Source organism: Lissotriton vulgaris, chromosome 5 (genome assembly GCF_964263255.1).
Source record: "Lissotriton vulgaris chromosome 5, aLisVul1.2, whole genome shotgun sequence".
NCBI lineage: Eukaryota > Metazoa > Chordata > Amphibia > Caudata > Salamandridae > Lissotriton > Lissotriton vulgaris.
This window is the reverse complement of record NC_141693.1, coordinates 52,065,914-52,088,229: the sequence shown is the minus strand read 5'-3', so window position 1 is coordinate 52,088,229 and position 22,316 is coordinate 52,065,914. Positions and strand designations below refer to the sequence as shown.

Below are 22,316 nucleotides of genomic sequence, written 5' to 3'. Positions count from 1 at the left end.
TATGGGCAATGGCAGTTTTGTACGCCCGGAGGTTGTCTTTCCAAAGAGATTTGCTGGTGTCAGAATAGCCTTGCCTCCATCCTTTCTCGTCCAAAAGTATCCCCAGATATTTATCATACTGAACTTTTTCTAGCTCCCGATTTTGGTGGTACCATTTGTATTGACTGCCCTTCCGTTTCTTGGTACTGACTTCCATTACTTTTGTTTTTGTTTCGTTTATAGTCATTGTTTTCTCAATTAAATACATTGATGTTTTGTTTATTAATTGCTGCAGCCCTATCATTGTTTGGCTTAGCAGAATGACGTCATCAGCATATAATAAATGTGATATTTGTTTCTCAGCCAGCTTTGGTGAGTCTGCTAACTCATTGTTCATAGCAAGGGTAAAGTCTGATAAAAATAGATTAAATAAATATGGGGCTAAAACACAGCCTTGCTTTAGGCCTTGAGTTGTTTTAATTTTCCTTGAAAGCTTTACGCCATTCCCTAGCTGAACTCTTGTCCAGGTATCGGTATATAATAATTGTATTGCTTTTAAAAGGCTGGAGCTAATCCCATAACAATCCAGTATCCTCTGTTTTCTGTTTCTGGCTGTTTTTTTGTTTTATATTTTTCCATAAAAATTCCCAGTGTTAACACATTTGTTGTTGTACCTTGACCTTGTATAAAACCCTATTGGTTCAGTGGAATTAAATGGTTTTCATTAGCCTAATCAATTAACTCCTTAAGAAGAAGCAATGCAAATAGTTTGGCTTCAATGTCTTGGAGCGTAATTAATCTGTAATTGGATGGGAGGGACCAGTCTCCACTTTTATATATAGGAGAAATTGTAGATCCCTTCCATGACTCTGGGACTGTTCTTGATTGGAGAGTGTGATTGTCACGGGGTTGCAGGGCAGGACGTGGACTTTAACCCTTCTCCGTTTCTGCCCCGTGAACAGGACTTGTGCGGTCCCTTTAATGTTGCCTGGGCATTACCGAAGGAGAAAACCTCAGGCGTGACATCACCAGCTTTCCACCACTCAGGGACCGAGGTGGCGCTCAAAGACCGCCTCCAGGAAGTCGACGGCGCGAAAGCCGGGCGGAGATCGGGTAGGGAGACGCCGGAGCCAAACAGCTTCCTCGAGGAGAAGGTACGCCGTCAAGAGGACGAAGAAGACGGGCAGCCCAGCGGAACGGACATGCCAGGAGGCCAACGTTGTCACGAGCTGCCCCGCCGCACTTCTGGAGAAGTGTGGCTGGACAAGGTACGGGGCCGGCTAAAGGAGTTGTTTATTTCATGGGCTGGGACGGGATAGGGGAGGTTTGAGGGAGGTCACGGGACCGAGTCTGTATGTGTTCCTGTTATTTCACCTCCCGAGCACACTCAGTCCTTACCGATATAGCTTAACCACAAGACAAAACTGGTGACAGTCCATGGTGATTCCCTCTCTCCCCGTTCCCCCCTCTGTCAAGCCCAGGACCCCAGAGCCAACAGTAACCTCTGGGTTTTCTTCTTTTCTTTTACATGGCCTAACAGGGGAACTCCTGCTGGTCGCTTACGCAGAACCTTGAAAGCACGACGCAATAACCGAGAAGGACTTCGGACCACGACTATTGTTTGTTTCCTTTCGAACCTCCCGTGAAGGAGACTGTTTATGTTTCAGTGGTGTTTTCCCCTCTAGAAACGAGGGTTGTTTTCATGTGACTGGTGTTCTTGTGACTGCTAATAAAAGCACCACCAGCGAACACTCACAAGTAAATCTTCAGTATGTTACTTCACACCCCCCCTCCTGCATACCGGACAGTGATTAAATACTGGTGTTAGATAGCTCGACCAATATGATGCTTTCTCCGTATACAACACAGCAGGAATCCCATTTGGGCCTGAGGCACCATTGAATCTCTGATTCTTTAATAATTGACATACTTGGTTTTCTGTTATCTCTATTGAATTATTTTTCTTTTCTCCTCCTATTCAATTTGTAGCCCAATCAGTAGATTTCATAACCATGTTAGGAGCTGGATTCAGATGCATATCTATAAACGATACCCATTCAGATTCAGTTACTGTTAATGAAGTAGCTTTCCTACAAGATCTACTCAGTTGGTTTACTAGGGTCCAGAAGTCTCTTGAATTACTCCTTTTGCAAGCATATAGGGCTTTTGCCCACAACAATTGCTTTTCTTACATTTTGTCCTTCCAGACCATTTTCCTTACATCTGTATTTATCCTTTTAAGTTTTGCTCTGTAAATTAAATTAACTGGGAACTTTTTTACCAATCTCAGGATTCTGTTACATTCTTTTTTTAATTGATGGCTTTCAAACGAGATTTTCACCAATGAACATGCTGGTTTTTACCTCCACTTACATTTATTAGCATATTTTCGAGGTTGACTGGTAATAAATTCCTTTGTGAAGAGGGACCATTTTTCGACAACATTCAAATCATCTCCTTCAAAGTGAAAATGAACAATTGCCTGCGCAGTGTTTGTAATAGAATCTTTGATGCTATCTGACCAATATAATTTTTCATAATTTACTGTCGATATTTCTCCCGGGGGATGTCATATAGTTTTCAAATCTTAGGCCTTTTAGGTTTAGCTCAATTATTTGTTGATCGTGGTCGCTTATATCTGTTCCCTCTATCTGATAAGACAAAATGTTATGAAATAAATTCAACGAGGCTATGGTATGATCTATTCTAGACCTATGATCCCCTGCTTGAAAAGTCCATGCAGGTGGCGAATGTTGAGGAAATCGCCATTTAGCATTCTTAGACCTATGGTTTCTAATTCTTTTACAGGAGTCTTGCCTACTTAGGCCTTGTCAGTAAAGTATAGCTCATATTACGCAGTGAGCAAGGGACCAACGCCTGGGAACACCCTTGGCCACTGAAGGAGCTTCGGAATACACAGAAAAGGTAATTGGAGACCCTGAAAATAGTCTAACCACTGGCAATTGCTTGGAATAACATTCCAATTCATTGTTTTCACCCTGAGTGCTACTCTAGGCAAAGGCCTGTCTTACGCAAATCAGTACGGACCCTGCTCCTCCTTGGAAAAATCCTTTCAGAACTGCCGGGTGAGGCCCCCCCCAACTGTGCCACTGGAGCAAAGCTGCACCTGACCAAATCAGGCCGAAACTGTTCTTGGGTTGCTTGTGTTTCGGTTCAGAGAGGACCTGACTTCAGTGGCGGCTCAGAGTCAGCAAATGTAAAATAAAACAATGTCCTTGCATCATCGTTTTATTTTTCTTTTGCTGGCTCTTTGCCAGCGGTGTCAGAAGGGGCGGGCCTAATCATCGGAGGGGGGATGGGAATGCTATGTGCACTCCACCCCCTAAGTGCTCATGTGTGTTTTGGCCAGCCATCTCGGGCCGACCAAAACACACCTGTACACTTAGGTTTTCCTCAGCCCAGCTGCATCGGGCAGCTGGGCTGGAGAACCCCCACAGGCTCCCTGGTCTGAGCAGGGCGTCTCGGCTGCCTGTTCAGACCAATCCCAGCGCTGCTCTGATTGGATGGGAGTTTCAGTCCCAAAGGCTGCTGGGACCTAGGAAGAGGCAGCCAGCGGCAGAAGGTAAGTTTTCTTTTAAATAATGTATTTCAAACCACCCCACCACCCTTTGTTTTTGGCAGCCGCCGCTGCCTGACTTGGCAGTTTCAGACTGTTTCTTTTGGAGGAGGACCAATACTGATTTGTATATGGCTTGGTCTAATCTGATGTGGCAAAGGAAGGATGAGTTGGAAGGCTACCCCTAGCGATTGCCATTGGTAATTGCAAGCATTCCCCCCATCACCTTATGTGTGTTTGATGCCTAAACACATTTGAAGTCACAGATCCAGAGATCAAGCTAGCAAGGAAAGCTATTTTGAGACATCCACTTGCCCAGTTCACTCTCGGACATGGGCAATGATAACAACGTTACTGAACTAACACTGGACGGTAATGTTGTGAAAGGAAAATGTTACCCTGTAGCCATCTGTTCATATTGTGTACTGCTGTCGATTCCCATGAGGTGAATACTCCAACCATGTTGTGATGGGCTCAGATATTTCCAACGTATTTTTCTCTCATCAGGTAAGCAGTGTAAGTGGAGTGCACTGTAGATAACACGAGTACTGTGCATTGTGTAAACTAAAGGAAAGATCACAAGGAACACCAGGAAGAAATCCCTCCAAGACTGAATCCTCACCAAAGCCCACAACACCAAAGAACTCTTCTTCATGAAGGAAAACCCTGTAGCGTAACAACAGACATCCCACCCTCCTAATACCTCTGCAACAGACACAGCACTTTGTTCCACCTCAAGATCAAGATGATGTATGAAACTTCGACAACCAAGACCTCCTCAAAACTCCAGCTCCCATTCCCAGTGACACCACCCAACAGATCCTGCTCAAATGGATCCTGCTCATGACAGAAAACATTTTGAAGACCATGAAATGCATCAACACCGTAGCACCCTCAGACCCCTGTCACCACCACATCTTCCATAGAGCCACCTCTGCCATCGTACCTGAACCACATTGGATGATCAACTGCTCCTTCGAGACCGCAAACCTACACCAATGACTTGAAACACGCCGAAGCCAAGCCCCTCCTGAAGAAATCCTCCACGGACCGGATGGACCTCAAGAACTTTAGGCCCATCTCCCTACTTCCCTTCACAGCCAAGTCATTGAAAAGGCTGTCAACACCCACCTAGCAAACTTCAATGAAGCTAACAATGTCCTGGACATCTCCCAGTCCGGATTCTGGAGCAACCCCAGCACCGAGATGGCCCTACTTGCCGCCACCGATGACATTTGCTACCTCCTTGACCAGGGCAAAATGGCAGCCCTCATCCTCCTGGACCTCTCGGCTGCATTCAACACTGTCTCCCACCGCACCTTAGCCACCAGACTCCTTGACGTCGGCATCCATGGCAAGGCCCTCAACCTGATCTGCCCCTTCCGCACCGGCAGCACTCAGCAGGTAAGACTCCCTTCCTACCTCTCGAACCCAACAGAGACCAACTGTGGAGTGCCTCAGGGCTCCTCCCTCAGCCCCACCCTCTTCAACATCTACATGGCCCCCCTCACTACCATTGTCAGGCACCACAGACTCAACTACGTCTCATACAATGACGACACCCAACTGATCCTCTCCCTAACCAACAAACCCAACATCACCAGACACAACTTCCTAAAAGGGATGAAATCCGTCGCAACTTGGATGAGGAAGCGCTGCCTGAAACTCAACTCAGAAAATACAGAAGTCTTCAACCTTGTCTCCACTGCCTCTGCATGGAATTACTCCTGTTGGCCCTCTGCCCTCGGAAATCCCCCCTCCCCGACCGACCATGCACAAAACATCATCATACTAGACTCATCGCTCACAATGAACTATCAGATCAACGCCATCTCCTCGACCTGCTTCAACACCCTCCGCATGCTTCAAAAAACCTTCAGCTGTATCCCTACCAAATCCAGAAAAACTGTCAGGCACGCACTCTGCAGCAGCAGACTGGACTACGGCTATGCGCTTCATGCTAGAAAAAACAAGAAACTCCTTTGCAAACTCCAGACTGTCCAGAAAGCTGCAGCCAGACTGATCTTGGACATCCCCTGTTGCAGTCAGATCACCCTACACCTCCGCGATCTCCACTGACTTCCAGTCGAAAGAAGGATAACATTCAAACTCCTCACACATGCATACAAGGCCCTTCACAACACCTGGATCCGAATACCTGAACAGCCACCTCTCCTTCCATGCACCCAAAAGACACCACCAATCTGCCCAGCTCTCACTGGCCACGGTCCCATGAATCAACAAGACCAGAACGTGAGGAAAGTCCTTCTCCTACCTCACCTGCAAAGCTTGCAACACCTTACCTTCCACCTCAGGCAATCTCCCACATTTTCCCAGTTCAGGAAGCATCTCAAGACCTGGCTTTTCGGGTGACCCCAGCACTCAACTGAGCCACCTCCTCTCTCACAGTGTCTTGAGACCCTCACGGGTGAGTAGTTGCCCTTTATCAACCCAGATTACTTGACTGATTGCTGGCTTCCATGGAAGAAGGTGGACACGGGAATCTACACCACAACAGCACTATGAAAAGATGGTTAGGAGACAAAAAGTAAATGCTGGTTTGAACACTTCCCATTTGTAGCACGAGTTGCTGTAGATGCACATGCTCTGCATAGATGGTAAAGCAGATTCTCCACAAACCGATGGGTACCGAGCAGAGGATGCAGATGTTTGGAACAAAGTTTCTAACACAGTCTGTACAACTAAAGCTTTTCGATGAACTTGAATGTCAGCACAGTAAGGTTTGGTATGTGATGTTCACTGGGTAGCAGCTTCACAAATCGTAAATAAATCGTAAATCATACGTTCTCATATAGGGCCTTTCACCGTAAGGTCTCAAGGCGCTTGCTTTGGGAACCCGTCCTGGCTTTTCCCTGCAACATGACCCCTACTGGGCATCCCCAAGGTGAAAGCCAGGCATCCCATCGCGGTGGGGCCGTAGTGGAGATTAAGCTAGCTATTGCCCAGAGTTGCAGAGTGTGAACCCATGATTCGAGTAGGCACCGAGGCGAGAATTGTCGAGTCCGTGGACATTTTTGAGCTCAAGACCCTGCCGCGTCGGGGATTGAACCCCGGTCCCGGGTCTGATCTCTGCGTCCGGGTCTGCCTCCTCTAACCGGTGAGCCACACGTCTCCACCCATCTGCTAAAGGGATGTTATCCTTCTTGCGTGTGGAATGTGTACTATGAGGCACAGACAGTGTGTGCTTGGCTTCGGCATAACAGGATTGTATGCATTTAACAATCCATCTCGCAATACCTGACTTGCATGTGAGGTTTTGTTTAAAGCTATAAAGCGTTGTTTGTGTTATGAAAGAAGTCAGTCCTTCAGCAGTAGTATAAGAGCACTTTTTTAATATCTAATATGTGCAAATCCTGTCCAACCAACGAGTCTGGGTGCAGTCTGGAGGCGGGAGACAACAGCCTGGGGCGAGCCCGCCTTCAACAGCCAGTCGTCGAGATAGGGGAAGACTGGAACCCCTGACCTGCGCAGACAAGCTGCAACCACCGCCATCACTTTCGCGAGAGGTGGTAGCGAGGTCCAAGGATCTGGCCGTAGCCCTAGAATCCTTTAAGCGCTTGAGAGTGTTGTCCGCTTTATCGCCAAACAAGGGATGGCCATCAAAGGGCATGTTCAAAAGAGTCAATTGGACATCGCCCATAAAGACAGTGGATCTCAGCCAGGCGTCTCAGGGCTACCGACGTTGAAATCGTCCTGCCTAGCGAATCGGCGGTGTCCAACCCACATCGTATGGTGAACTTCGCTGCATCTCTACCCTCAGCAACCACACGGGAGAGCACGGCCCGGGCCTCCTCCGGGCACTGTGGCAGCACCTGTACGACCGTTTCCCACACAGAGTGGGCGTAGCAGCCTAAGAGACATGCAGTGTTCACCGACCGCAGTCCTAAGCTTGCAGAAGAAAACATCTTCTTCCCAAGGTGATCCAGCTTCTTGGATTCCCTATCAGATGGAGCGGTAGGGAATGCACCCTTGGAAGTAGAGGATTGGACTACCAAGCTCTCAGGGAGTGGTTTTGGGAGATGAAAATGGGGTCACCCAGTGCCGGGTGGTGGCATCAGGCAATCATCCTATCCACAGGGGCCGCAGTGCTGGGCTTGAACTAAGTGCTAAGAAGGATGTCCATGAGGGCCTCATTGAATGGCTGCAGGGGCTCCGAAGAGGCAGCTGACAGTTGAGCACCTCAGTCAGGAGTTTACTCCTGACCGCCTCCATAGGAAGATCATGGTTCACGGCCACTTCCGCCCTACGCAAGACCACAGTGCATGATGCACACTCCTCCGTAGCCACGGTAGGGGGAGAAAGCATGCCAAGGTCTGGAGAAGTGCCCAAACCACTGGCCTCACCCATGTCCTCTCTCCAGTCCGTTCTTCCAACTGGTCTACCAGAGGGTCCACAGACCCCTCTCAGTCCTCCTCCAACACCTCTGTTTGCCACTCAGGGTCGAACAAGGGTACAAAGGTATCGGTAGGCACCGGTACCGGCGTTGGTCGGCGCCAGTCCGGCTCAGTGTCCATGTCGAGGGGGAGGCCAGAGTCGATGTTGGTTGGGGACACAACCATGTTGGAAAGGGCAGAGGCGTCACCGGAGGAGGGTCATAAGGTTGACCGGCACCGATCCGGATCCAGGCCTGGAACCCTAGGGGCCCTGCGGCACCGGGCCCAGAGCGGTCTGCATCAAAGGCCTAGAACCCCCAGCTGAATCCGTGGAGCCCGAAGGCGCCCCAGCTGAGTCAGCCTGCCCAAAGATGTAGTGGAGAGCTTTGAAAAAGCTACATAGTTGGGCACGGGTTGCTCTGGCTCCCAGGAAGCAAGTGAGGCTCGGAGTCGACCCAACAGGCTCCGCAGGTGGAGCCGGATGACTACCGTTGCCTTCTTTTTGTGCCTCGACTTACATGAAGACTTCGACGAAGAGTGGTGGTGATGGCTCCGCAACTGGTGCCGTGACCTTTCCCTTGACTGGGACCTCGAGTAGCACGGAGCCGACTGGGCCTCCAGAAGTTTTCGGGACTGCCCCCGCAAAGACTTCTGGGCCATGTCCCAACAGTCAAAGCACGACTTCGGGTTGTGGTCACGCTCCAGATACCAGAGGGACACGAGATGTGGGTACTTCACCGACATCAGCTTGTGGCAGGAGCCACAAGGCTTAAAGCCGGTTCGCCGATGTGACATCCCTGTGCACTAGGAATCAAATAACTTAAAAAAGAAGTTGACAAAAGTCGAAAAAAGACAGTCAAATAAAGACTACAGGTACCGCTCTCTCCGGACCTGAGCTGGCTAGCGTTGTAAAAGAAAGAACTGACGTCAGCACACAGGGGCGGCGTCTAAGTAGGTACCGGGATGTCATCCCGGTGATCACAACGTCGACAACGACTCTGGAGTGGACCAACGCCAACTACTGACGTGCAGAGGTACTGCTACAAAAAAAATTCTCCGGATCTAGTCTGACGCTTAGGGATAATTCTAAGGTAAGGAATCAATAACTAATAGTCTCTTTCAGATAGATGAATTCTCCAGGTTCACTTAAGTCATAACAACACTTATGCGGTAGTAATGTACAGGGGAACGCACCTCAAAAAAACCTGCAATCAGATTTGGTTATCAAATAATATCTTTTCTTAATTTTAGTGATTGGCAAATCACAGAGCAACAATTGAATGTGGTGCCACTCTGGATAAACATGCACCTTACTACCTAGATGCTGGACTACACCGATCCTGCGAAGCATTCGCCGTGATAAACAATATAACATACAGATATCGCGGCACTCAAAAGTAACATCTCTTATGCATATTTAATCAAAACAAACTACATTATGTATTGTCAAAATATCCCTGGCAACAAACAGATTTGGATTTACCAAAAAAGTGATTGTTTAATTTAAAGAGACATTAGGACATCACAGTTTCCAAAAAGGACCAGGAAGGAACCATTGTCCCTCAAAAATAAGTGACATTCAAGAGACTGTTCATAAATATATGGTAGTGTCCTGGAGATTTGTATCGGACGCATCCTGCTGAGTCCACGCCGTTGGTACTTTGTAAAGAAACGCACAGGGCCCAGCATAGCCTGTTTGACTTTCAACGTATGTTTATGGCACACAAGAAACAGAAGGAAAATATTTGGAAATCCTCATGAAAAATATTCTTACAATCGTTTGAAGAATGTAACAACAGGGAAGAATTGAATACGCTATAAACTATTTGAGCTGAGTAAATTATTAGAAGAGATACACATTGTGACAGAATACAGAAAATTCTTGTGATACATTCCTTTGAACTACACTCGCAGGCAGTTCCTTCGTAAATTGGAGCAAAGAAATAGGTGGACTATATATTTTAAACCAGGAAATCCTTTGGTCAGTATCGTTCAGATTTTGAGCAGACAACGGGAATTAAATAGATGTGCAGTTATTAACGCCCTTAAAAATTGGAAAAAGCCTTGAGGAAGTCACTTGATGTGACGAAACACGTGTCGGCTGTCGCTCATTTGGATCAAGAACATAAGGACACTACCATCTATTTATGAACAGTCTCTTGAATGTCACTTCTTTTTGAGGGTGAATAATTCCTTCTTGCTCCTTTTTGGAAACTGTGATGTCCTAATGTCTCTTTAAATTAAACAATCACTTTTTTGGTGAATCCAAATCTGTTTGTTGCCAGTGACATTTTGACAATACATAATGTAGTTTGTTTTGATTAAATATGAATAAGAGATGTTACTTTTGAGTGCCGGGATATGAATGTTATATTCCCTTATGTCATGGCTGGTGTTTCTGTCTATAAAGAACATATTCTCAACTTCAGACATTCCTTCCACAGTCAGGTTTGATTACAGAGCACCCTTCAACAGCAAGGACTTGAAATGGTTTGCATCATGGCATCTGGTGGAATGAATTGTAGAGTGTTTTATGCCATGTCAATTGACTTCTGCAGCATCCCTCAAAGCACGGCTGGTAAGTCGCCAGCTGAGCTGCTGTTGGTCTTTAAGCTGCGACCCGGCCTTCTGTTCACCATAACCTGGCGAAGTTCACACCTGGGTTAAGTACAGCATCATATCCATCACAAGGTGATGATGATGGATTAAGCAAATTCCAAGTGGTTCAAAATACGGCAGTGCGTCAAATTTATAATCAGCCTCTGCCCCTCTGCTGTGCTTGCTTCACTGGTTACCGATTCGCAAAAGAATCATCTTTAAGGTCTGCTGCCTGACTTACAGGTCCTTGCAAGGCAAGGCCCGAGCTATCTTTCAGCTGCGCTCATCCACTATTGTCCTTGCAGAGCATTGAGTTCCATGGCAAAGCCTTGCGTCCAGTTCCACGTATCTCCAAATCTCCTTCTGGGGGCAGATCTTTTTCGTACTTGGCTCCCTTTTTGTGGAACAAACCTCCACGTCACATACGCCAATGTGAAGTTTACTTTAACTTTAGGGAACTTCTAAAAACAGTGTTATTTCAGGATGGATCAGTGTGTTACTTTACCCATAAACTGCCTGTGCCGAGATACCCCTTCTGGGGTGATTCATGCGCACTATAATTTAAATTAACAATAACAAAATTAACAATGGACAACATGTAAAATATTCAACAGAATGAGAAGGACACTAAATGCTAGCCCGATCAAAGTGTTCATGCAAAGACGACCCCTCCTTTGACCCTCAACTATCTCTGTTAACAGACATGCTTACAGCCTAGAGACATGGACACAAGGTCACCCTTAACCTCGTATATCCCCATGCGGAACTGAGATTCTTCTGAAGTCTCTACGTCAGAGGAGCTGTCAACAACTGAGGTCTCAGAAAAGGCATGTGCCTATCATCATAGCACCCCTCTTCTCTCCACTTCTCCCGGTCAGTTCTGTAGCCGAACCTGTTTCGCAACATTCTTGCCATTGCAAACATATCCGGCACCATGTTTTGTCTCCTGCAAATGGACTGGCTTCAAGTAATTGTTTCATTACATGGAATGTGGCGTTCCTTAGACTGCGCTTCTCGTCTGACAAGCTGGGTTCAAAGCCCCCTTCTCTGCCCGTCCGTGGGACGTCCTCGCTATTTTTATTTTTTTTTAGCAGAGTTTTATATAGCCCAAACTTGACTCAAACGGAATTGGGTATCAGAGCGCTTTACATAGAACCAGTTACGTTTCATGAGGACACACATTCATTTTTGTTAGGCACGGGGAGATTAAGTGATTTGCCCAGAATCACAGGATGTTTGGCATTGTTACCGAGACTCGAACCCAGATCCCTAGGTCCGATGTCGAGCGCCCTACGCCTCCTTTATCTCCTGATTGTAGGACAGGCTGGAGAGGATTGTTATTGATTATGTTCCAAGAAGGCACTCTCCTTTCCAGTTACCAGAGTATGTGAGTGTGTTGTATAAAAAACTGGGAGACTAAGAGAAAGGTGGAGAGAGAAAAAAGGAGAGAGTGATAGTGTGTGTTAGAATTGGGGGTCTCTGGTTGGCACAGGTATGCACTTGTGACAAGCAGGGACCCTCTCCTCTAGTCAGGGCAAGGAAATTACCCCTTAAGAATAACCCCTGCTCACCCTTTAGGTTGCGTGGCGGGAGCAGTCAAGGCTAATCTCAGGAGCGCTAAGTTAGTTAAACATTTGTAATCTTACACAGTAAAAACACTGATCCCCCACAAATAGACACCAGGCGGTAATTCTATGAAAATACGTAACTTTATGTAAAAATATATGTAGGTAGGCAAATTTATCACAAGACCTTTAAACACGTACTATGAGGCTACAAGGTTTAAAAGTAGGCAAGTGTTCCTTAAAAGTTCTTACAAGGCAGTTTATGTTGCTTCCACACGCTTTAATTACCAAGTCTGATCTGTTGGGCAATGCTTTCTCACTACTTGCCCTTCGTAGTGCTTTCGTACACTGTCTCTGCTTTGTTCTGTGCGAGTCGGAAGGAGGCCTCGCCAAACCTCACGAACCTCGCGGACGCGTTCGTCTGAGGTGCGGCGTCTGATGCGAAGCGTACAGGGCTGTCCGTGCGAGGCGTACAGCAATGTAAGAGTTCCACAATGGAGGGATCACGGCGAACAGTGCAAGAGTACAGGGATGATCAGCTCGAGGCATACAGTGCTAACGGGGAATTAAAAACGTTGCGCACCCCGAGTCCGTGACGAGCACTGTACTGAGACTGATTTGGTGTCTCTAGGGTGCGTCGATCCACACGGCGTTGTCCGGGGGACGAGTCGTACTCAGCGAGTACGCACCGGTGGGGGGAGCGTACCTTGGGGTCTTTTTGCAGCGGGTGGCTTCCAAAGGGCAGGCGCGGCATGGGGCCTCCAGTATGGTCCGTACCGGGGGGTTCCTTCGAGGTGCGGCGGGGCCCCTTTCAGAGGTCAGAGGGCAAAGTGGGGCGGCCGGGTACGATGCAACGTACGGGCGGCCGTCCAAGTCGTAGGGATGCGCTCTAACCAGAATTCAGGCGGGAGGGGCGAGGAAGCACTCCACGCGCTCCAATAGCGGGCGGGGTGGCAGAGGAGCAGGCGGCCTGACCCGACAGAGAGAGAGCGGCTCTGGCAGAGCGAGGCTCTCAGCGGGCAGAAAGGCAGGCAAGCTCCCGAGTGTCACAACCCTAGGAGGGGGCGAGGGGGCGCAGACTCAGCTCCGGCGGGAAGGAAACACACAGCTCAATTTGCAGACAAGCCAAGGCACAATGAACCCACTGGTCCTGGGGTTCAATTCAGGGGGTAAGCTCAGTCAAGCACTTGGAGATAGTTTAGAGCACAATAAAGCAAAGTCCTCTTTGGTCTTTTCCTTTCCTTCCTCATCAAGGCTCCACTCAAGGCCAGTCCTTCAGTCCTTCAGCTTCTTCTTTGGTGCCTTTCGTTGGGCAGAGGTTTGTTGTGGTAAAACTGGATCTGATTTGTTAGGAGCAGGGCTCCTACTTTTATACACAGTTTCTTTTGTTTTTTCAGGCCAGCGGGGCCTGTGTATAGTCCAATTCAGTCTCTGAGCACTTTGTTTTGCTGTTCCTGTCCTCTTCTTTCTGAGAGCAGGACAGTGACATTAGACGCTCTCCAGGAGGTGGAGCCAGCATTGTGGGGACAAGTACAGTCAGGAGCACTCTGTTGACAGTCTTCCCTCTTCCTGGGCCAGGTGTCGGGCAGAGTCATCAGTCGCTCCCCAGGGGGTGGAGCCAGCATTGTGATGGCAGAGCACAGCCCTATTCAGAGTCAAGGGGCACTCCCACCACCCACTCTGGTGTAATCCCTCCAATTAGCGCCTGTCATCCCCAGCCCTGTCACTCACAAAACCCAGTCAGCAGATACACATCCTGGCAGAGGTGGGCTGAAATGGTTAGGCAAGCAAATGCTAACTTTCTAAAAGTAGCATTTGCAAACACAGGATATTAAAATAAACTTTACTAAAATAAGTATTTTATTATTCTGCGTTCAGGCATACTAAACTTGACTTTCTACCATGTTCTCTGAGCCTGCTGGGATTATAGAGTGTAATAATTCCAGCAGCCCATTCTGGCCTATGAGAACAGGTAGCCTTACAATAGTGAAAAACGAAAATGGCTGTAATTCACTATTAGGACATGCCACACACATCAGGGCTTGTCCTACCTTACACTTACAACGCACCCTGCCCTAGGGCCTACCATAGGGGTGACTCAAATGAAGTAAAGGGAAGGTTTAGAGTCTGGCAAGTGTGTGCACTTGCCCAGCCAGCATGACAGTACCAGACTGCACGCAGGTTCTACAATGGCAGACCTTAGACACATTTTAAAAGACTGCTTCTTTGGTTGGTGCAAACAGCGCTGAAGGCCCACTAGCAGTATTTGTATTTACAAGCCCTGGCACTCCGGGTGCACTTTACTGGGGACTGACAGTAAACCAAATAAGCCAATCATGGAAATCAATCAATGTATACACTTTTCATAGCGAGAGCATATGCACTTTAGCACTGGTCAGCAGTGGTAAAGTGCCCAGAGTCATTAAAACAACAAAATCAGGTCAGAGAGAATATTGGAGGAAGGCAAAAAGTTCAGAGATGACCCTGCAGAAAGAGCCAAGTCCAACAGTGTGTGTGTGCAAATACACTGCCAATGTTTCTCTTAAAGCAGTGTTTCTTTTATTGCTATTATGGGGCCATCTTGTCTACCTGACCTCTGCCCAGAGTTCCATGCTCCGAGTAGAAGAGAAGGACAACTTGTGCATGCTTCCCTATGATTTTAAATCTTGAAAGTTAATTGCAGAGAGTTGTGCAGTGCTTCTAAAAATGTTGATTTTACCAGTAGTGTGGTGCCTTTGTGCTGGGTGGCACGTGGTGCTACCAAATCTCCTGAAATGCTAGCTCGAAGTCTGTGTGTGAAAAGGACAGCCATGGTCATGGGCTGTAAGTTGCTATGGAGGGGTGATGAAAGGCTTGGTGTTGCACAGTAGTCCAAACAGAAATCAGCTGTCTAAGCTCCTCTTCACTTGATGTTTGATGGACAGGCTTTGTGAAAGGCTATTAGTGTCTACGAAGAGGTAAGCGGGCTCATGCTGTTGAGCCAAGCCTGGTCCTAAGCCAGAACGTAGCCACCATTAATGAAGACACTTTCTTGGTTGAGGCTGAGTTGGAAGGAAGATGCCTAGGTGGCACTGGCGCCCTGGCACAAACAACATCTATTGTGCTATCTGGCTGACGACACTGTGATGGGTATCGAGTAGTAATACCAGCAAGCTATATGGGGCAAGAGAAAAAAATCCAATATTCCCTTTTGGGCCCCAATTCTTACAGCTGTCATCAATGCTGGGGCCGAAATCGGGGCTCCCAAGACCTGGGGAGCATCTACTATTGTCCCTGTATATAAAAAGGGTGACAGAACAAAAGCAGCTTGTTATAGACCAATTTCCCTGATAAATTCAGTTGCAAAGGTAGTGGGAGGGATCCTCTTAAACCGGCTGAACACGTGGGCAAAACAAAACAACATAATGGCTCCTGTTCAGTATGGATTCAGACCAGGGCATTCTACTACTACCCAATGCCTGAACTTATATTTAATCAGTGGCAAATATACTCAAGCCAGAAAAGGAACATTATATATGGCCTTTATGGACCTTTCTTCGGCCTTTGATTGTGTCGATAGAAGTAAACTCTGGGAAGTTTTGCAGAACATGGGCGTTGAAAATAACCTGATCAACTTTTTGGCTGACCTCCACAATGATACACGTGCCAATGTCCGTTACACTAAAGACCTGAAAGTAACGAGAGACTTTAAAATCAACCGGGGGTTTAGGCAGGGCTGTATTTTAGCACCTTTTCTTTTTAACCTATATATAAATGGACTCGAGGAACATCTTTTAAAAACTGACACGGATTATCCTCGTATTGGAAAAAAGGGCGTGCCTGTTCTGCTCTACGCAGATGACGCCATCCTCATATCCAGAACTGCACTCGGACTTCAAAAATTATTAGATTCCTTTCTTCAATTTATGACCTTACGTGGCCTGAATATCAACAACTCCAAATCATTTGTTATGATGGTAGGCTCAGGATCAAAAAAACGTTACCCCTTCTCAGTCAATGGGGAAAAAATACCATCTACCAAAACCTTTTCATACCTTGGAGTATTGTTTGATCATAAACTTTCATGGGGCCCCGCCATAAACAAAAAGAAAGGTGAAACACTAAGGACCAACGCTGGAATAATGGACTTTGCACGCAAAATGGGTAACACCCCAGTATCTGCCGTAATGAAACTATATCAAGCGAAAAGCATTGCGGTTGCCTGTTACGGAAGCGAACTATGGGGCTTTGCCCCAGTGGATGCCCTTACAACTGTTGAAAATAACTTCCTGAAACAGGTCCTGTGTTTACCAAAAAGTACTGCTAATTTTTCCATTCATGAGGAACTTGGTACACCACATCTAGGAGATAAAATTGCTGTAAACCCTCTGCTCTGCTGGTTGAACTGTTGGATGAATGACTCAATACCATTAACCCATAATATCCTTCTTGAAGCCCTCACCTGGGAAGGGCAACACAAGATACCCTGGCTGAAATACATTAGAAACTGCCTCCAAGATCTGGGCAGGTTGGATCTCTATTTAACACCTCAGCATATATCCAAGAAAGACGTTAACTATGTAAAGGATACTTTCCTATTAAATCGACAGCTTGATAGGGAAGAAACTGAGTTGAAGAAGGGTAGTGTAATGAGTCATATTCTAACCAAGACTTGTATACGCTCTGAACCATATCTATCTTGGCCTATATCAAGACATGAGCGTTTCCTGTTGAGCAGATTCCGTTTTGGTTTATATCACCTGTTGTTAGCTGTACCGAGTGGAGCCCATAGAGGTCAAGTGTTGCCACCTTGCGGCTGCGACAACAAGTCTCCGCAAGACCTGGCTCACTTTTTATTCTTGTGCACTTTTTACTCGAGACCACGGAATACATTTTTAAAACCCTTGCTCAAAAAACTGAATTTTGTGCAAATCAAGCCAGCTCTACTACATCTCCAAATGCTGCACTGTGATAGCACCTTTTTTACTTGTAACTTTTTAAAAACAGCCCTGAAATTCAGACAAAGTATGGAAGGTTGACCCCCAGCTGAATTGTATTACCCTAGTAATTAAGTCTCTAATAAGCACACTTATATTGGATCGTGTCATCATTTAACCTCTTTGTGATTACCTGCTTTAATTTGCTTGTTGTACTTTTTCGATAATGAATTGTATATATATGTATTTTTATATGCTTTTATGACTGTATTTTAGACAGTCGAATAAAGAATTTTGATTTGAATTTGAGTTTCTAGTGGAGCTAAATTGCCAATGGTGTCAATGGCAACTGACAGGTCAAAGCAAGTGCAGGGAAGTAGGCAAGTCATAGACCAGGCGGACTGGGGTTGCCTGCATGGTCAAGATGCGCAAAGAGCGGGTTGGTGGATGCCCGCTCAAGAATTTGTCCTCAGAAGGAAAGGTGGGTGACGCGGCATTCAGTAGTTGAAACATTTGTCATAGTTGAGTTTGGTTTGTTGGAAACCACAGCCCCAAAGACCTATCTCTGATTCACACATGATGTACCTCCCGGCCCTTCTTCTGTTCTGAGGCCATGCCTCCCCTCACCCACGTCTCCTCCCTCCCGTCTCTACCTCTCAGCTTCAGCCAGCTTCTCTAGCCGGAAGCGTTCGGCCTCGGCCGGCTTCATGACTCGCGCCTGCAGCTCCTTCTCCTTGCGGGCGATCTCCTGCTCCTGCAGCTGGATCTGCTTTGTGCGCTCCACTACCTGCACCTGCATCTTCTGCTCCTCAATCTTCTGCTTCGTCTTCGCCACCTGCAGGGGCATTGACAGGAGGAGTCAGGTGGGGTCGAAGATCACCTTCAGTCTCACTCTACCCACTCATGTCGCTCTCCTCTCACAGCAGGTAGAAGTGGGATAGGAACCACACAACACCACCAATCACACAAATGACAAGGAGAACCCAGGAATGCAGTCTGCGCATCAGCATCCCCCTCCTTCACGCGGCATCATCCACCTCCTTCACGCCGCATCATCCACCTCCTGCACGCCGCATCATCCACCTCCTTCACGCCGCATCATCCACCTCCTTCACGCCGCATCATCCACCTCCTTCACGCCGCATCATCCACCTCCTTCACGCCGCATCATCCACCTCCTTCACGCGGCATCATCCACCTCCTTCACGCGGCATCATCCACCTCCTTCACGCGGCATCATCCACCTCCTTCACGCGGCATCATCCACCTCCTTCACGTGGCATCATCCACCTCCTTCACGCGGCATCATCCGCCTTCTTCACGCGGCATCATCCACCTTCTTCACGCGGCATCATCCACCTCCTTCACGCGGCATCATCCACCTCCTTCACGCGGCATCCACCTCCTTCACGCGGCATCCACCTCCTTCACGCGGCATCCACCTCCTTCACGCGGCATCCACCTCCTTCACGCAGCATCCACCTCCTTCACGCAGCATCCACCTCCTTCACGCACTTCACGCAGCATCCACCTCCTTCACTCATCATCCACCTCCTTCACTCATCATCCACCTCCTTCACGCGGCATCCACCTCCTTCACGCGGCATCCACCTCCTTCACGCGGCATCCACCTCCTTCACGCGGCATCCAATTCCTTCACGCAGCATTCCACCTCCTTCATGCGGCATCCACCTCCTTCACGCAGCATCCACCTCCTTCACGCAGCATCCACCCTCTTCACTCAGCATCCACCTCCTTCACACAGCATCCACCTCCATCACGCAGCATCCACCTCCTTCAAGCAGCATCCACCTCCTTCACAGCAGGCAGAAGTGGGATAGGAACCACACAACACCACCTATCACACACATGACAAAGAGAACCAAGGATTGCTGTCTGCACAACAGTATTCCCCTCCTTCATGCTGCACATTTAAAACACTTGGGGCCTGATTTAGATCTCAGCGGACGGGTTACTCTGTCACAACGTTGATGGATATGCCGTCTGCCTAATATAAGTCCCATTATATCCTATGACATTTATATTTTGGCGGAAGGGATATATATTCCCGTTGACATGGAGTAAGGGCGGACTGGATATCCATTCCCGTTGACATGGAGTAAGGGTGGACTGGATATCCATTCCTGTTGACATGGAGTAAGGGTGGACTGGATATCCATTCCCGTTGACATGGAGTAAGGGCGGATGGGATATCCATTCCCGTTGACATGGAGTAAGGGCGGATGGGATATCCATTCCCGTTGACATGGAGTAACCCGTCCGCCAACATCTAAAGCCGGACCTTGGACGGGAACACTGAAGCGGCACAATGAACAGCCCTTTAAATGGGATGAGAGCCACATGCACTCTCTCATGTACTGAACAATACACGGAGGTTGATGAAAGTTGGGATGTCACCAACTGCAAAGGGAATCACAACTTGTCATTCACTGACCAGCGCAGACGATAATAATAATTATCTGACAATTGTGAGGTCCACAATTTAATACCAGACTTAAAAGTATTTCATAAAGCTGTGCATTTACATGGATTTATTGAACATAAATTCAAGGTCATTGTAAATGCCAAATGAACACACTGAGTGGAACCATGATCACGCTCTCGTCCCTCCCCTTAAATTGTACAAACACTTAGTCTAGACACCATCTTCTTTTAAAATATTCTATCCTGCTCACAGATCTCAGAAACGCTTAATGAATATTTAACTTGAACCATCAACTCTGACCTGTCACATAGAATTATTCAAGTATATATCTTCTTTACCCCGAAGAAGCAACAAAACAGATTGTATAGGTTAAAATACACGTAATGGCATTCCTTTCTTTCCTTTAACAAATGTCCCATGTACTTGTACTGATCTCCGAACCAGGCGGCGGAAAGAAAACAATGGAGTCGATGCCCATGCGCATTATGACCAAGAGGAAGAGTCACTTTTTCTCGACTTATTCGAAGAAAAACTAAATGGTTGCTTACTAGTAGGACCAGTTTTGCAGCTTGAAGAGTTTTCTGGATACACATGCCGTGCCTTACTCCGCCATCTAGTGATTGGATCTGGAATAGTCTTTCTTTTCTTATTTTTTTGCTCGAGGCATCGGCAACCACCATTTGGTGCTAGGGCCATCCCTTGTGTGACGTCAGACTGCGCCCCGGAACTTCCTGTGCGTGGTAGCCATCTTCGGATTCTTTTTTCCCCATTTTAGTTCTCGTTGAGTCAGGGCACATGCGCTGCTCGGAGAGACATTTACTAGCGGCTTTGGGAAGTGCTCCCAAAGCAGCGACCAGCTTGTCAGAACGCGCGCTGGTGCGCACACACCCTTTCCGTGTTTTAGTGCGTCATCACGATCACTTTCGCTTTCCAAGCGATCGTGATCCTGATGGCTTTCGTTTCGAGGGAGGAGGTGGCCAATGTATGGTTTCTACATATTTTAAAACATATGGTAGTTCCCATTTCATCTAAACTAACTTAAAGAGCGCATTTGAAATTAAATTAAAACATTTTCCTCCTCAACGCTCTTCTTCGTTACTGATGAAAACACAGGGCAAAGAATCTAATTCCCTACACTCCTTCAGGTTGTAAGAACCAAGACAATCACAGTTTTAGAACCTCAATATGCAACGTTTGAAACTGCATATTTTTCTTATTCCACAATTGTTTCTTTTTCTCAGTGTTTGCTTCACAAACCCACCTTGCCAGCATTTTCGGGCACTAGCTCTCCAGATGTCAGGTATGGACAAGGAGGAAAAAGAGCCATAAGATGTTTTAATACCTGCTCCATATCGCAACTGGAGGGTGCAGTAGGCAAGCCTGACAATCACCTGAACTTATAGGTAGAAGGGGTTAGTCCACAATATTGCAGCTCAGTTTTTGAAATATGCTTCCGAAATAACTATTGGTTTTACAAGCAGTTCAAAACCGAACCTCAATCAATATTTCCATAATTTAGGTTTTGGCATGGTGCCCAGGGGCATTCAGCAGCTGAAGCACTGTTTTTCTGATACAGACTGCAACGTAAGTGTGTCTGCTAGAAAAACGAAGCTGTCCCCTCAGTCGATCCAGTTCTAAAAGCATCCCTCTGATCCCTCTGCCTTGCAGCCTACCGGGGGATATGGGGATATCTATTCTACCGGGGATATCTATTCTACCAGGGGATATCTATTCTACCGGGGATATCTATTCTACCGGGGGATATCTATTCTACCGGGGTATCTATTCTACCGGGGGATATCTATTCTACCGGGGATATCTATTCTACCGGGGATATCTATTCTACCGGGGGAATCTATTCTACTGGGGTATATCTATTCTACCGGGGGATATCTATTCTACCGGGGGAATCTATTCTACCGGGGGATATCTATTCTACCGGGGGATATCTATTCTACCGGGGGAATCTATTCTACCGGGGGATATCTTTTCTACCGGGGATATCTATTCTATTCTACCGGGGATATCTATTCTACCGGGGTATATCTATTCTACCGGGGGATATCTATTCTACCGGGGGAATCTATTCTACCGGGGGAATCTATTCTACCGGGGGATATCTATTCTACCGGGGGAATCTATTCTACCGGGGGATATCTATTCTACCGGGGATATCTATTCTACTGGGGATATCTATTCTACCGGGGGATATCTATTTCTCGAGCTTGGCCACTCCAGCTCTGCTCACTACTATTCTGCCCTACCCTGTGCCTTGTCCCCAGGCACATTTAAGCTTACATTTTCTTTTCTTGTTGAAATATAACACCTTTTGCACGGTAATACATTATTTGTCAAAAATAACCATTGATGTTCCACAATCTTTATTTACACCAGTAGTATAAACACTGTACTAATAGGCAAGATATTACCAGTTGTGTTGTGTCCGCCTGTTGATCAGCTTATGGGAAAGCGCTCTAGGGGAAGATTAGGATGAGCATATTTCTACCAAGCTGCGAAAAAGGTCTATCGACAGCCTATCAAGCATTACGGTAAGCTAACTGACAATAAACAATTGGGCATCTATATTTACCAAGAAATAGATACAGAGAAAATTCTGCATTCCTTACAAGTGGTCCTATGTTTCTATGAGAGCCCATTAGATGTTTCTTGCACTATACGGATTACTGAAATACCCACATGCACAAATAATTTGGTAATGAGTGTGTAACTCTGCCATTAACTGCTTGAAACATTACATTAGTCGTACCTTCTGAACATTACAATGGCCCCGGAATAGAAATGGTCAACGATGCTTCATGTGAACAAATCCAGACACTGGAC

At 47.0% G+C, this 22,316-nt stretch overlaps 1 protein-coding gene across 1 annotated transcript in view; it reads right to left on the bottom strand.

Annotated features, from left to right (window-relative positions):
• LOC147710124 (flotillin-1-like) overlaps positions 1-22,316 on the bottom strand; it is a 154,965-nt gene that overhangs the window by 47,882 nt on the left and 84,767 nt on the right. The window contains exon 9 of the mRNA XM_086920822.1: positions 17,683-17,864. Within this exon, the coding sequence (XP_086776948.1) occupies positions 17,683-17,864 (182 nt within the window). The remainder of the gene's footprint in view (positions 1-17,682; positions 17,865-22,316) is intronic.